Source organism: Notothenia coriiceps, unplaced genomic scaffold (genome assembly GCF_000735185.1).
Source record: "Notothenia coriiceps isolate Sejong01 unplaced genomic scaffold, NC01 NC01_scaffold00025869, whole genome shotgun sequence".
NCBI lineage: Eukaryota > Metazoa > Chordata > Actinopteri > Perciformes > Nototheniidae > Notothenia > Notothenia coriiceps.
Genome location: NW_011358570.1, coordinates 45,754 through 59,080, shown reverse-complemented (window position 1 = coordinate 59,080; position 13,327 = coordinate 45,754). Strand labels below are relative to the sequence as shown.

General features: G+C 37.3%; 3 protein-coding genes across 5 annotated transcripts; 2 read left to right on the top strand and 1 right to left on the bottom strand.

Annotated features, from left to right (window-relative positions):
• Positions 1-2,455: 2,455 nt before the first annotated feature.
• Positions 2,456-4,178, top strand: rbp7b (retinol binding protein 7b, cellular). The gene is made up of 4 exons (XM_010783839.1): positions 2,456-2,576; positions 3,138-3,316; positions 3,434-3,535; positions 4,017-4,178. Exons 1-4 carry the CDS (start codon positions 2,459-2,461, stop codon positions 4,068-4,070), a joined length of 453 nt encoding a protein of 150 aa, XP_010782141.1. The 5' UTR covers positions 2,456-2,458; the 3' UTR covers positions 4,071-4,178.
• Positions 4,179-4,874: 696 nt separating this feature from the next.
• On the top strand, positions 4,875-8,069 carry cenps (centromere protein S). The gene is made up of 5 exons (XM_010783838.1): positions 4,875-5,151; positions 6,258-6,381; positions 7,384-7,417; positions 7,530-7,596; positions 7,771-8,069. Exons 1-5 carry the CDS (start codon positions 5,122-5,124, stop codon positions 7,867-7,869), a joined length of 354 nt encoding a protein of 117 aa, XP_010782140.1. The 5' UTR covers positions 4,875-5,121; the 3' UTR covers positions 7,870-8,069.
• A 640-nt stretch (positions 8,070-8,709) lies between these two features.
• tardbpb (TAR DNA binding protein b) lies at positions 8,710-12,792 on the bottom strand. Of its 3 annotated transcripts, XR_799539.1 has the most exons (6): positions 12,062-12,792; positions 11,127-11,302; positions 10,891-11,031; positions 10,621-10,791; positions 9,463-10,532; positions 8,710-8,797 (listed from the first exon to the last, which is right to left on the bottom strand). XR_799539.1 is itself a non-coding variant. In XM_010783836.1 (5 exons), exons 1-5 carry the CDS (start codon positions 12,300-12,302, stop codon positions 10,038-10,040), a joined length of 1,224 nt encoding a protein of 407 aa, XP_010782138.1. In that variant the 5' UTR covers positions 12,303-12,792; the 3' UTR covers positions 8,865-10,037. The 3 variants fall into 3 exon arrangements, 2 of the variants coding, with proteins under 2 accessions (XP_010782138.1, XP_010782139.1); XM_010783836.1 differs by lacking the exon at positions 8,710-8,797 and having other exon boundaries at positions 8,865-10,532; XM_010783837.1 differs by lacking the exon at positions 8,710-8,797 and having other exon boundaries at positions 8,865-10,532; positions 11,127-11,290; positions 12,062-12,791.
• Positions 12,793-13,327: the final 535 nt, after the last annotated feature.

Sequence of the window (13,327 nt, the reverse complement as noted above, 5' to 3'; positions counted from 1 at the left end):
TTTTTTTGCTAAATCTGTCTAAAAAGGTCAAATATCACTTGTTTTGCATCAATCTTGATACAGGGTACTTATTATATGTTGTACTTTGGATTCCTAAAGCTTTTAGTCTACTAACCCATCATCCAAGGTTAGTTTTCACTATAAGTACAAAATATCTTTTGGACGGACACTATAATTTACAGTTTTTTACCATGTTCAATCTGAATTTTCTTTAAAATATATATATTGATTCTGACTTTTCTACATCCAACTCACAGGTCTATCATTACTTTGAGAAAAAAGATTATTAATGTAACCCTTTTAGAAGGGAAGATTTGGTCATTTGTTCTGCGAATGTCATTTTCGAGCCTGAAACCTGAAAAACAGGCTTGGGGCTGAAGAGGTTTTAAGGCAGATCTTGAATGCAGGTCTCTTACTTGTTGTGGTATATTCCTACAGCCTGGTATAAGAACTGCTAAGTAAAGAGTCTGAATACTTCTTCCACCACATGGTGAACATCTCAGAGATGTGTCTGATGTGCATGGGTTCACCTGTAGCGATGAAGGACAAGGCGATGGAGGCTGACAGGTTGCTCAGAAGCGGCTGCCTGCAGTATCTGGAGGATTTTGGACTTTCAACAAAACACGTACGATGATTAATGCAACATTTCTTTTTTTTTCTCCAAATGACTCATGGTGCCATAACCTGTGACCTATAGTTACCTTGCCATGACGTAGAACTGAGGGACCAGGACAAGAGCTGCAAACACTGCATTCACTATCTGACTACAAATGGAATAAAACATCAGTAGTAAAACACCCTGCGTTTGAATAAATGTACATTGCATTTTTTTCTATCAGATCAAAACAGAAACATGACTCATGGAAACAGCACTTACAATTTTAGCCTCTGATTCCTTGGTATCCACCGGCTGCTATGATACGCCACGAAGATTAGCATGTAGAGAAACATGGAGGATACACACTCCAGCAGACTTTACTGTAACACTACTCCTGGATGTAGCTGCAAATGTGAGCAGGAGGAAGGCTTGTGTTACAGAAACCTCTGCTGCATGATAGAAGAGCAACTAATGATACCTTCATCAATAATTCATGTGCTGTTTCTTTTGTAGATGAATGGATTCATTGTTTGGTTTATAATATTTCAGAAATTGGTACAAAATGTCCAAAAGTGATGTCTTGTTTTGTCAGTCCCCAAAACTAAACATACTCAGTTTAATGTAAAAAAACAAACAAATGAAATCTCCATAATTGAGATGCTGAAAACATCCATGTTTTATTAATGAAAAATAACTTACTAATGATAACTTGATGATCAAAACGGTTGCCAATTATCTATCTGTCCTTTGACCAATCCATTCAACGTATAGTTGCAACTCTACTTCATATTGTTTACGCTTAACATTAAAGCTTTAATGTAAGGTTGTTGTTTTTAAGGTCAAAGCATGCTTTAAAGCAGGGGTTCCCAAACTTTGCCATGCCAAGGACCCCCATATAGCATGACCCCCCCTGTTGCAATTTTCTTTTTTAAATGATGAGTACATTATGATGGAGAATATGACAAATTAATCATATAACTTAATACATTTTCTTAATATATATTTGTATTAATAATTAATAATCAGTTATTCTTCTCAACATTTTTTTTATTTATATTTTGTTTGTCATTCATTACATGTAATGAATGTAATGTCATTACATTCATTACATGTCTTCTGTTATAAACATTCTTAACACAACATTAAACAGTACAACAGTAAACATGTTTTTAAAGCATTTTTAAAGTGATTTCTGTCTTTATAATATTATATAATTTTGAACAGTATTATGAACAATTAACATATTTATATTCAAATATATAAACAACAATATTTGCTACATCCGCGCACTCATCCAGCTGCAGAGCGAAATATTCACTAGCTCTCACTTGCTCCAAAAGCTGAGCAGATACTCAGTTTCACTCTCAGTGGCGGCAGCTCGATTCTGATTGGCTTGAAGGGCGGTCGTGTGATTTAAAAACAAAAACTATTAAAAGATTGGCATCAAAGAACACATAGATTGATAGATATGTAGTTATTAATAACATCTAACAAAAAATAAATAAATGAAACTTTAAAAAAAGAAAAAGATTCCCCTTTCCCTCAAACTTTGTGTGACCCCCCCTGGCGGCCCCCCGGGGGGTCGGGGCCCCCACTTTGAAAAACAATGCTTTAAAGGACCATCTGGAATATTAAAGATGCACTATAATAAGAAGTAAGAATGACGCCCAGCTGTGAGGCTTTTGTACTAACAGGAACAGGATAGTTTCCTCACATTATGGGTAAAAGGTCCTGCTCCAGCCTTCAGTGCTCCTCCTTTGTATTTGTCCAAAATAGCTGCAGTTTACAACATATCACCCCTGCCCCATATTGACACACAATGAATAATCAACCCTTACACTATAAAGCTGTTTACTTCAGATGCATGGGCAGATGAGTCTCCCAGAGTCCAACAAACCTCCAAAGATGCCTGTCGACTACAGCGGGACGTGGGACGTTGTCAGCAACATCAACTCTGAAGCATACATGGTCGCACTTGGTAAGTGAATACCAAAAGAAACAAACTCTGCATTTCATTAATATTTTATTGTGATATGAGAGAACCCTCATGTATAATTGACTGTGTAGTTTATCTCTTGTCATTGAAACTTGTTCTCAATTAGATGAAAAACACGTTATCCATCCTCGGTGTGCATTCCTTTTTGTCAATGACCAGGAGAGTGCTATGTGGACATTTAATCATATTTACATTTGATTATACACAGCTGATCTGTCAGGGGGAAAAAAAGGAAGAACTTTGATTTGCTATTCCGCAAAATTAAAAATAAATAAATGATGACACCATGTGCATCCACATATAGAGGGGACTTTCAAAAAATGTTGGCAAATTCACAATTACATCAGTACTTTTACATGGCATTTTGCAGTTATATTTTCCATTGAGTATTTTCACAATCCTGTCTCTCCATGGATTGTTTTGTGGCACTGGTTTGATCCAAGATAAAATCCTGTTTGCGACATGTAAAAACTAAATCTGATAAGAGCATGGGGCACGTGGTAGCAGGGTGTATTTCAACAAGCTCCTCTCATTTTGACACAGGCATTGATTTTGCAACACGCAAGATTGCCTCGATGTTGAAGCCCCAGAAAGTGATTAAGCAAGACGGAGATTGCTTCATAATCCGGACATTCACCACTTTCAGAAATTATGAGAATTCATTCAAAATTGGTGAAGAGATCAAAGAGGTGACAAAAGGGTTGGACAACAGGACAGTTCAGGTAAAAACTTTGAACACATTGAGATGATTATGTGCATGCATTATATACATGTATTAAAGCAACACCGCCCTAATGTATTTTGCTGTGCTTGTATATCTTTTTTGTTTTCTCTATCAGTCGGTGGTGAACTGGAAGAATGATAAGCTGGTGTGTGTGCAGAAAGGAGAAAAGAAGAACCGGGGGTGGACTCACTGGATGCAGGGGGACGAGCTACACCTGGTATGACTATTTTATTCGGGTGGCCCCTTAGTGCCAGTTACTGTCTTTTATCAAAATGTTCTCGCATGAAATGTTTATATTTATATTAATTGGTGGACTCCCTTTTTACCTTTAACACCTCTGAACACTGTTATGCAGCTTAGCAAAGTTAACATATTCCAAAAAGGGTTTTGAGCTTCTTATTTCAAATCATAAACATTATTCTTTACTCAAAATATAATAATGAAAGGTAGAGCAAAAAGCTAAAGTATAACAAATGGAATATACTGACAATACTAAAAACTTGGCCTGAATTATAGTTATTCTATATCTGTCTTTTATTTGCTGCTATCATGTGAAGTATTTCAATAGAACTGATGAGGAGGTGATCTATTTTTGTGTTACAAATCACTATAGCACAGTACTTGACATGTATGAATGGTAATTATGCTCAATTTACAAATGATGGAAATGTTAACAGCTTCATGTTTTCTCTTCCTAGGAACTTACTTGTGAGGATCAAGTCTGCAAGCAAATCTATAAAAGGACTCTTTGAATGTGTCTTCAAAAGAATCAGACTTCCTACTCCATTTGTGTTTCCAGGAAATGAAAAAGCAGCATTTTCTACACACCCTTTCAATAAAGAGCATGGCATTTGAAAATAGTGTGTGTCAGTGTGTGATACATTTATGCCCACAGAAGTACGATGAGGAAATAATTGGTTCTTACTGGTTTAAAGTCTTGAAAATGATCAGGGACATACTTTGGGCAATAATCTAACAGTACAACGTTGTCATTTTAGGTTCAAACTTGTATCAATAGTCATCAGGACTTTAAGAAAAAAGAGGATAAATGGCTTCCATACAAACTATTTGTGTACACTGCAAATGTGTGTGTTTGATATTGACCTGACCTTGATTAGGTACATCTGTACAATCTAATACAGTCTGATAAAACTGTTCTGATATAAAGTTCAATTTTTTATGATGGTGTTTCTAACATTCTGCCTTATTCAAATTGTAAATAGTTTGTAAGTAAGCAGGTCACAAAATAAGGAACACTTCTCTATGCAATAGTCAAGAACACCACTGCAAAATACCTCTGTGTGTAGTATATAATTAAATTGAAGTATTCCTAACATTGTCCACAAAAATGTAACATTTGTCAAGGTAGAATTTATGACAGAGCTGCTGCACCATAAGAGTGTTCTCCACTGGGAAAATGGGATTACTATTATTTTATAATTAAGTATATAGAAATACAGCATGTGCCCGGAGGCTAAATATAGTATGACGCTTCTTTAATTTCATGAAGGGAAAGTTGTGGGTACAAATCACGGAAGCATTATATTATATATTATACAAATGCCTCGCCGTTGCAGTTCCTCCTCCGGGCCACACGGGGTGGTGTACATTAAGCATCGAGTTAAACTCGGGAGTTGTTGGTATGCTGTTGAATTTGTACCGCGAGTTTTTGTTTATTTCAGCTCATGTGCCAAACAACACTGTTTAAGTCGTGTTTCTGTCTGACAGACCTTAGTTTTGTAGGATTTTCTTACTCGGTCACTCAGTTGAAACAGCTGTGGTCGAAAGTTTCTCCGGAAGAAAATGTCTGATGATAAAGATGAGACTCAGCAGGTGAGAAAGTGATTTTGATGTGTCTGTGTTTGGCTAATATTAACGTTAGTGTGTGTATTTCACATAGTCCTATGTTGCACAGTTTATCCTCTTTGACACATCAACGAGAGTTTCAATGTGTGGTACTCTAGGTCTAATACATAAATCACATTATACCTACTACCGCGGTGATGTTAGTATTCTAGGGTGGATTTTCCACAAAAAATAAATACGGTTTTCATCCTGAGTTTCTCAGACTGTCTGCTGTCAGAAGACTGTTAGCTCACATCCGAGCCCTCGCTATTAATAACAGGATTACATTTAGGGACCGTCAATACAATTCTGCCTTGATTTGGAGTCATAACGTCAAAAGTCATGGACCCTAAAAAAAATCCAAGAAACTTCAATAAGATTTTTTTTCTTCCAATAATTATTCACATAAGGTAGAAGCTGCACTAGAATCGAATTTTAAAAAATAAATAAATAAAAATTTAAAATGTTTGTTTTTTTTCTAGTAGATAAAGCTGGAGTCACTGGGTCATGATAAATAGAACCAATTATTCTGAGTGATACTTTTTAGTAAAAAAAAACTATTAGATTATCATTACAATGTTCTTGTAAAATATAATAAATTGCACTAACATCCAATAAAAAGAGGTGTGTCCTAATGCTGCGTAGATTGTATTGGTTCTTAATACATGGAAGCTGTTGAAAAAGATCCAAAAGACAGAGTATTGAATACTGATGTGATCATTTCAGTTTTTCGCACTAGATTGCATATCATGTCATTTGGTGACTCAAACTTAATGCCATTTTAATGCAGATTTAATTACTATACTGGGCGAATAAAACATTTTAATTGGATTTTGTTTTTTGAATTTGGCAGAGAACGTTTTTACTATTTAAACTGCATTTGAAACATCCAACTGTCTTTTGTTTGTTTGTAAAAGGAACTATGAAGGCAATCTCTCATAGTGTTATGACACGTTTGTATTTTATATAATACGAAGAATACAGGGAGGACCCTTCCGGCAACCATTGTACTATGGTTTAACCTGAGGCACAGCGCCACACATAAAACATACTTTTGATTTTTTTGTGATCCGAGTTGGTATTTTGAATTTCAGAGGTTAAAGGCAGCAATCCATTTCACCGTTGGTCGCCTGTGCCAGATGACGGGAGAGGACAACCGGAGAGGGTTCAGCCGACAAGCTGTAGCAGCGATAGCCGAGACAGCGTTCAGACAATGCGGTGGGTGTCATAAAGCTGGCGTTAATCCAGTTTAAACTTTTTGCATCCTTTTTTTTTAACGACATACTATACTTTGACATATCTTTTTTTAATGATATACTATACTAAGACATGCATTGGATTGTTATAACAATTTAATGACTATTTTACTGTGTGTTATGACATACACTCAGAATCATAAACTATGATTTTCTTTCATTAAATATGTTTTATTAAAAAGTATTAACTATGGCATTTGTATTGCATCTTTAAATAGGCAGGGTTAATGTTCTACAAAAAAAAAAATCAAGGTTTGTACAGTTCACCAATTGTGTTTGTTGTCTTTCCATCAACTTATCACACCATTACTGACATATGTGTCCACCAGAGGTACAACTGAGGAGTTTGGTACAGTAGTTCTTTTATTTTGTTTACTTTTTTAGTAATTCCTAAATGCACACAAATATAAATTAAAGTCCAGTGATGTAGAACACAAAGCCTGTTTATGCACATTGGATAGCTGCCATTCTTATTGTAGATATACAGTAGAGATGGATTAGTGCCACACAACCCTGTCATCCACATTTAGCCAGTTTACTGTCCACTTCACTTTGTTAGCTCCAATAAAGGATGGTCTCTGCGTGGCTGCCACACACTTGTTTTTGTAAGGTGTCCAGAATATTGTCATAAAACATTCCACTTGTTCCAAAGGTTTTCATTTTCTACACACACAGTATATAAATGTTAAATTGAAAAGCATAACCTCCTTTATAGGTTTTAGGCCAAATTCTGGAATTGGCTGTTTTGCTAGTAATTGAGTTTGACTAAAAATAATTTAGATACATTTTTCTCATTTAAAAAAACCATATTCAGATTAGGAGACTGCTGTTGTTTACGAGTACTGATTCGTTTCAACAATAGACACATGTATGTGAAAGAGGTTAACAAACCATTTCTACAAGTTTGAACCATAACTGTTTTCAATAAGTCAGTCTAAACTTTACATCCGCTCACTTTTTACAGATGTATTTGCTAAAGACTTGGAGGCCTTTGCAAGGTGAGAAATATATTTTTTCTTACCACAAATCAATGGGTTATCTGCCTACTGAACTTTGATTTATAAAAAAAAGCTTTTACATAAAACCTCCAATCTACATCATTACTTTCAGACATGCTAAAAGAAGCACAGTGAATTCAGATGATGTGAAGCTCATAGCCCGTCGCAGTACAGCATTGGTGAGTTATTTCCACTGGGGAACCCTACAGAACCTGGTCATGTATTGTTATGTCTAGTTACCTTAAAGCAAGCACATATAAACATAATGCATTATACTCAACCTATGTAGGGGTATGTATATATTTTACAGCACACAGCAAACATTGTTTTAAATTTGCTTTTATTTATTTCAGTCCATCCACATACAAAAGAAAACTGAAGAACTGAACCAGGAAAAGAAGAGTACTGGGAAGAGGAAAAGCAGAGACACTGAGGAGGAGAGCAAAGAATAAGGAAAGGACACAGGCAGCCCTGCAGTGTCTCACTTCTGCCCAACATTCAAAATAAACTTGAAGGCTATTAGCAATAATTTAAGTGTCAAGGCTGTCATTTAATGTTATGGGGACTCTACACTTAAGGCATTTTATAAATAACTTATCTGTCCTGTGACAAAATTAAATGTGTGCATTTGGCAGAACTCTGCTTAACGATGTACCTGCCTTGTTTCTTTAAACTAAAATATGTAATAGTACAGTTGACTATTTTGAATGTGCACACTGATCACTTAATAGGTATGCCTGTATTATCTAAAGAAATCTACATCTGTCATAGAATCTACAAAATGTCTCGTTGACTCTTTAACTATAACCTTTATATTTTACTGTTCTGTAGTACATTCTTATGCAAATGGTGAGGATAAAACCTAAAAGAGGTCACAATATTATGGACTACATTACGGTGTTAAACTTGAGTCAACACATCTGTCAATGTAAAATAAATGTTTGAAACTATCGAAGAGTATAATTTATAGCTGAGGTTAACTTATTTCTGACCAGAGCTACAGGTGTACTGTATACAGTTGTTGCTAGGTTTATAAGGCCATCTAAAAGTCCCTTATTTTCAGAAACATGTCAATAACTGAATTACTGAAAATAGATAGTTTGGAAGGATGATGCCAGACTGCTGAGCTCACCCAGTTGGGTTTAAAATGAAGACAATGACACACTACCCATCTTAAAATATCCCTCTAACCTTGAAAGTTGCTGTGGATAATCAAAGGGGATCATTCACTCCGACAAGCCAGCAAAAGCAAAAAGACTGGTACTACCCCATGTCTGAGAAGGCCACACACTGAAAGTATTGGTACTTCCATCTTCGTCCTTCAGAACAGACTTCAGTCAGGGTTCAAACGGAGACCTCGACCAGCGGAGCCCAAGGTCCCTAGATATGTGAATCGAATTAGATGTTTTTTTATTTGACAAACCGACCCAATTATTTTACAACTAAGCATCTATTCAAATGAACTTTATTAGAGAACTCCCTCCATTTGACATTTTTTTTTTTTTCAAACACCTCACAAACAACACAAGAGCTGCTGGGAACTATTGGACACACCACTCCACGCTCACACTATCACTCGCGTCCCCCAGAGTCTTCAGCAGATGTCATCCACATCAAGAACTCACTTACAGATCAGTTCAAGAACAGGAAATCACACACCATACATCATTCAAATCAGATAATATAAGCAATACAAATATCCATCACAACATTCCACTACATTTTGATATTTCTGCACTTGATCAACATACTTAAGAGTAAGGAAAACTTGCAAAGATAGAGAAAAAAAATCTTGAAGTACTACTTAAAGAATGTCCATGTTAGGGGAGATGCTCGTAGCATCCGCAGCTTCCACTCACACATTCAAAAAGCAATCAAATTGGGCTCTTTCACTGCACAACCAGTCCGTTTCACGCGTCTCTCCGTTCGCTCACTCATCGCTTCACTCTTCGTCACAAGCCATCCTCAATCGCACTCATCAGTTCTTAAAATGTCAGTTGCGCAGTTCTCTCCATTTAAAAGTGGATAAAAGTGAAAACACCCACCGTCTCTTAGAACATGCGGAGTGAAGCCGTTCTTTGATGGCATAGCATTTACAGGTGGGAAGAGGGAGAATGATACCGATATCACCCCAAGAATGCTGCCATAGAGGAGCTTCCTCACAGGAAAATGGAAGAGAGGTGAACTGCAGAAGAGATTTCAATGAAGGCTTTTCCACAGAACTTGACTGCAAATAAAGTTGCATTTAAAACATTTAGGTTTCAACCAGATTCTTCCCAATGCAAGATTGCCTTTTAGGTTGGTGACAAAGCCGCATGATGGTGATCCATAAACATTCATGCTTTTTTCAAAATGGCTATATCACATTTCACAATACATGCATTAGAGAATCCAGTTGAAATGGATACAAACAAATGAGACGTCAAAAATAGCACTTTAGTCAGACATCCTGCTAAACAACTCACTGCAAAACTTTCTAAATTAAATCTTTAGCTTTTTTTCAAAATGTACAAAACATCTTCCACTAAAGTGTTACGTTTGTCAGATACGCAATAAAACCAGAAATAAAAATGTGAAAAGACTCATCTCTGTCACAATACTTACCATACAGACATTTCGTTTACATACCCCACCCAGATGACTTTGACTCCATACTGGACCCAAACCCTGAGCTAAACCCACTACCGCTGGTTGTAGAGTTTGACCCTGTTCCCCAGCCGAGACTGGCCGAGCTGGCGCCGTAGTTGCTGTTGGCCGCACTGAAGGACTGACTCTGGTCCCTGCTGGAGCTAGTTCCACTAGAGGTGCTGCCTGGGGTGGCTGTCTGCTGTTGGCTAGCTAGCATTCCCATCATCCCCCAACTACTCTGAAGAGCTGCCTGGGCCGCAGCCATCATAGCCGGATTCAGACTGAAGGAACCAAAATTAGACAGACTACTGTTAGCGCTGCCCCCGCTAGCCCCGCTACGGCTGCTACCAAAAGCCTGAGCTCCGAAACCATTTCCAAACCGCGTTGTGCGATCAAACTGCCTATTGCCGTGTTTGGGCTCAGCATTTGAGATGTGAACACTGACACCTTTAATTATTAGGTCCTCTCCACAGAGAGCCTGGGCAACCTGTGAGGGGAAATAAAGACATGAATCAGGTCATCAGGGCAGTGGTACCACTACAACAATGAGTTCTTCTAAAAATGTAACATTGTACCTGATCATCTGAAAATGTGACGAAGGAAAAAGCACGGAATGGCTTTGGGATGAAGACATCTGTGACTTCGCCATACTGTATAAAGAACTGCCTCAGGTCGTCAGTGGTCATGTCTTCTGTGCAACGGCCTACAAACACCTTCCGGCTCCTCAATGGCTCATCGGGCCCTTGCTGTAAACAAAGGGGTTACGGTTAGAGTTGTGTCAACATTAACACCTTTTTTATTTACATAATATATGCTGGTTGATACATGGCTATTACAAGATTCACCTTTGAGTTAGGGAGCTTGCAGTCACACCATCTTCCATCAATCATATGGCGCTGGGACACAACCTTTTCTTGAACCTCATATTCTGTGAACCTCACAAAGCCAAAACCTTTAGAGTTTCCAGTCTTGGCATCTCGTTTGACCTGTAAGTTAAAAACAAGCATTGAGGAATAAAAAACTGTTGTCAATCATACAACCCAGGGCAATGTGTATTTCACTATTGTTACTAATGTTATACCTGAACCATGATGACCTCTCCAAATGTGCCAAAGTAGTCTTTCAGGTCCTGCTCAGATGTTTTCCAAGGAAGGCCCAGTACAATCAGATCCGATGTTTTCATATCCCCTCTCTTCATTTTCACGGCAGATGAAGCGTCAATTTCCTCCATTTTCCTTTTGTTGTCTGAAGTGTGACCAACACACAGAGAAATTGAATGTAATTTAGCCAGATAGCTACTGGGTGATCACTGGTTTGAAAATATTTGTTTACTATCCTGCTAATATTTAATAAAAAAAATCCAGGGTGAGTAATGTATGACATATATAAAAACAATCGTATGTTATGATTGTGTAAATAATAATAATAATAAAGATTAACAGTTGAAATAAACAGATATACTGATCACCCGGACAGTGAACAATAAATTAAATTAGGCTTCAAATGCTGCTGGCTTGAACCCCATTAGTACTAACAAATGCCATGTTCTTAGTTTGCATTATTAGATTGTTTTGTGTTAATAAGGACGGTTTTTCCTAAGAGGGGGTGAATTTTTCAGGTTTACATTTATCAAATTAATCTCCCTAAATCCATATTTGTATGTGTCGTTCAGATCATTTACTTTTAAACGACTAAGCAGTTCTTAGAGTAGAGTAACGCATTAGCTAAAGATACTACAACGCTTGACTAAATGTATTCCCATACGTTTAAATAAAATAGTAATTGCACATTAGAGGCTGTTGATTTGTGATCTAGGTTTTCCACTTGTATATTAGTTAAATCATTTAGTGTCATTAGAGCGCACTTCGTGGGCGTGGACGAACAAACTACAGGTCACGTCATTGTCATCTATTTTCAGTGTTCTCAAGCTACATCATGAATTATAAATACCGTTAACAACACCTGTTAGAATTAAGTGTTATGTAAGATAATTAAATATTAGGTGCCCATATCTACCTTTCGGATAGTTCACCACAAACACGACATTCCCCCATCCGTTTTCTGGTGCGTGTAGGATCCCTTCCACCAGACGCACTCCCCTCATGCACTGAGACACGGGGCTCCTGAAGCGTAGGCCGCAAGCCCCTGGAAACTGAGCCGCCACTGTTGAAAGCAGAACAGTACCGTCGTCCTCGGACGGAATCTCCATTGGCTCCTCATTTTCCTCCTCAGCCACTCGAATATATACTTCAGCCATTGTGCCAAAAACTAAAAAGTACCGGCTAGAATGAAAATAAGGCTAAAGTTAGCAGTTAGCTTACCAGTTGTCCACAATCAAAGCTAACGTTAGCCGATGCTGCTAACAAGACTGAATGATCAAGCCAATTGTTTTGTTATTCCGATAAAAAAATATATAAAGTTAAAATCCCATAACAAAAAGGTCGTTATGGTGAGTTTTAGCTGAATTGTTGTATAATATCACTCTCCAAATGCACTAACAAGCGTGCACCAGCCTTTTCCTTTGTTCGTCGCGGGTTTGTGTGTCGTCAACACCGAACGAGCGCTCAACTGTGCCTCCTAATGAAAACTGCGTAGGGTCCGTCGTTAACAAACCTAACAACGCGATATCGTCAAAAATAACGTGGGCGGGTCATCCAACGTAAGCACGAAGCTCTTCTTGTCTGAAGTAAGAATAACAGAAGGAAATGTATTTATTTTTCCACGATGCGAAATATTTTAAACCACCATGTACGGCCTACAAAAATGGTTTTATTTCAGCGAAAAGGGAACTACGTCATTAGAATGGGCTATTTCACTTCATGGGGGGTTTTGTTTATGCAGTTTCTTTAATATAATAAGTAATTAACTCAATGGTCCTTATAAATCAAACCAACATTACTATTACCGTAAAAACAATAGTTATTTCAATAAAATCTAATACAACTCAATAAATTGTATCGTACTCATACATTTGATTTCTCTCTCCCGTTGTGGTTAGGTAGTAAATCCACTAGAGCAGTTTCCGTTAGCTAGTTGTTATTATGTTTGTTGGCAGAGAGAAGAGATGGGAAGATGGCGGTTGCTATGAGTCGTACAAATTTAGAAATGAAGATTACGTGTCAATTACAACATATTTAAACTTATTACGTTCAAATGAAAAGTTGCACACTTATGTTACCTCAAATCAACATTAACGTCCGTTTGAATGACGGTGTTATGGTGTCTGTAAATGTCGTTTGCATTGTTCAATTACCTGCGTGTTTCTTTGATCTTAAACGAAAA

Excerpts from the sequence above, each read along its gene's own strand:
- rbp7b (XM_010783839.1), top strand. The coding sequence starts at position 2,459 with ATGCATGGGCAGATGAGTCTCCCAGAGTCCAACAAACCTCCAAAGATG. Across the intron at positions 2,577-3,137 it reads AGCATACATGGTCGCACTTG|GCATTGATTTTGCAACACGC; the intron begins GTAAGTGAATAC and ends ATTTTGACACAG. Across the intron at positions 3,536-4,016 it reads AGGGGGACGAGCTACACCTG|GAACTTACTTGTGAGGATCA; the intron begins GTATGACTATTT and ends TTCTCTTCCTAG.
- cenps (XM_010783838.1), top strand. The coding sequence starts at position 5,122 with ATGTCTGATGATAAAGATGAGACTCAGCAG. Across the intron at positions 6,382-7,383 it reads GACAGCGTTCAGACAATGCG|ATGTATTTGCTAAAGACTTG; the intron begins GTGGGTGTCATA and ends CACTTTTTACAG. Across the intron at positions 7,418-7,529 it reads GACTTGGAGGCCTTTGCAAG|ACATGCTAAAAGAAGCACAG; the intron begins GTGAGAAATATA and ends CATTACTTTCAG.
- tardbpb (XM_010783836.1), bottom strand. The coding sequence starts at position 12,302 with ATGGCTGAAGTATATATTCGAGTGGCTGAGGAGGAAAATGAGGAGCCA. Across the intron at positions 11,303-12,061 it reads TGTGGTGAACTATCCGAAAG|GTCACACTTCAGACAACAAA; the intron begins GTAGATATGGGC and ends CTCTGTGTGTTG. Across the intron at positions 10,533-10,620 it reads TCACATTTTCAGATGATCAG|GTTGCCCAGGCTCTCTGTGG; the intron begins GTACAATGTTAC and ends TTCCCCTCACAG.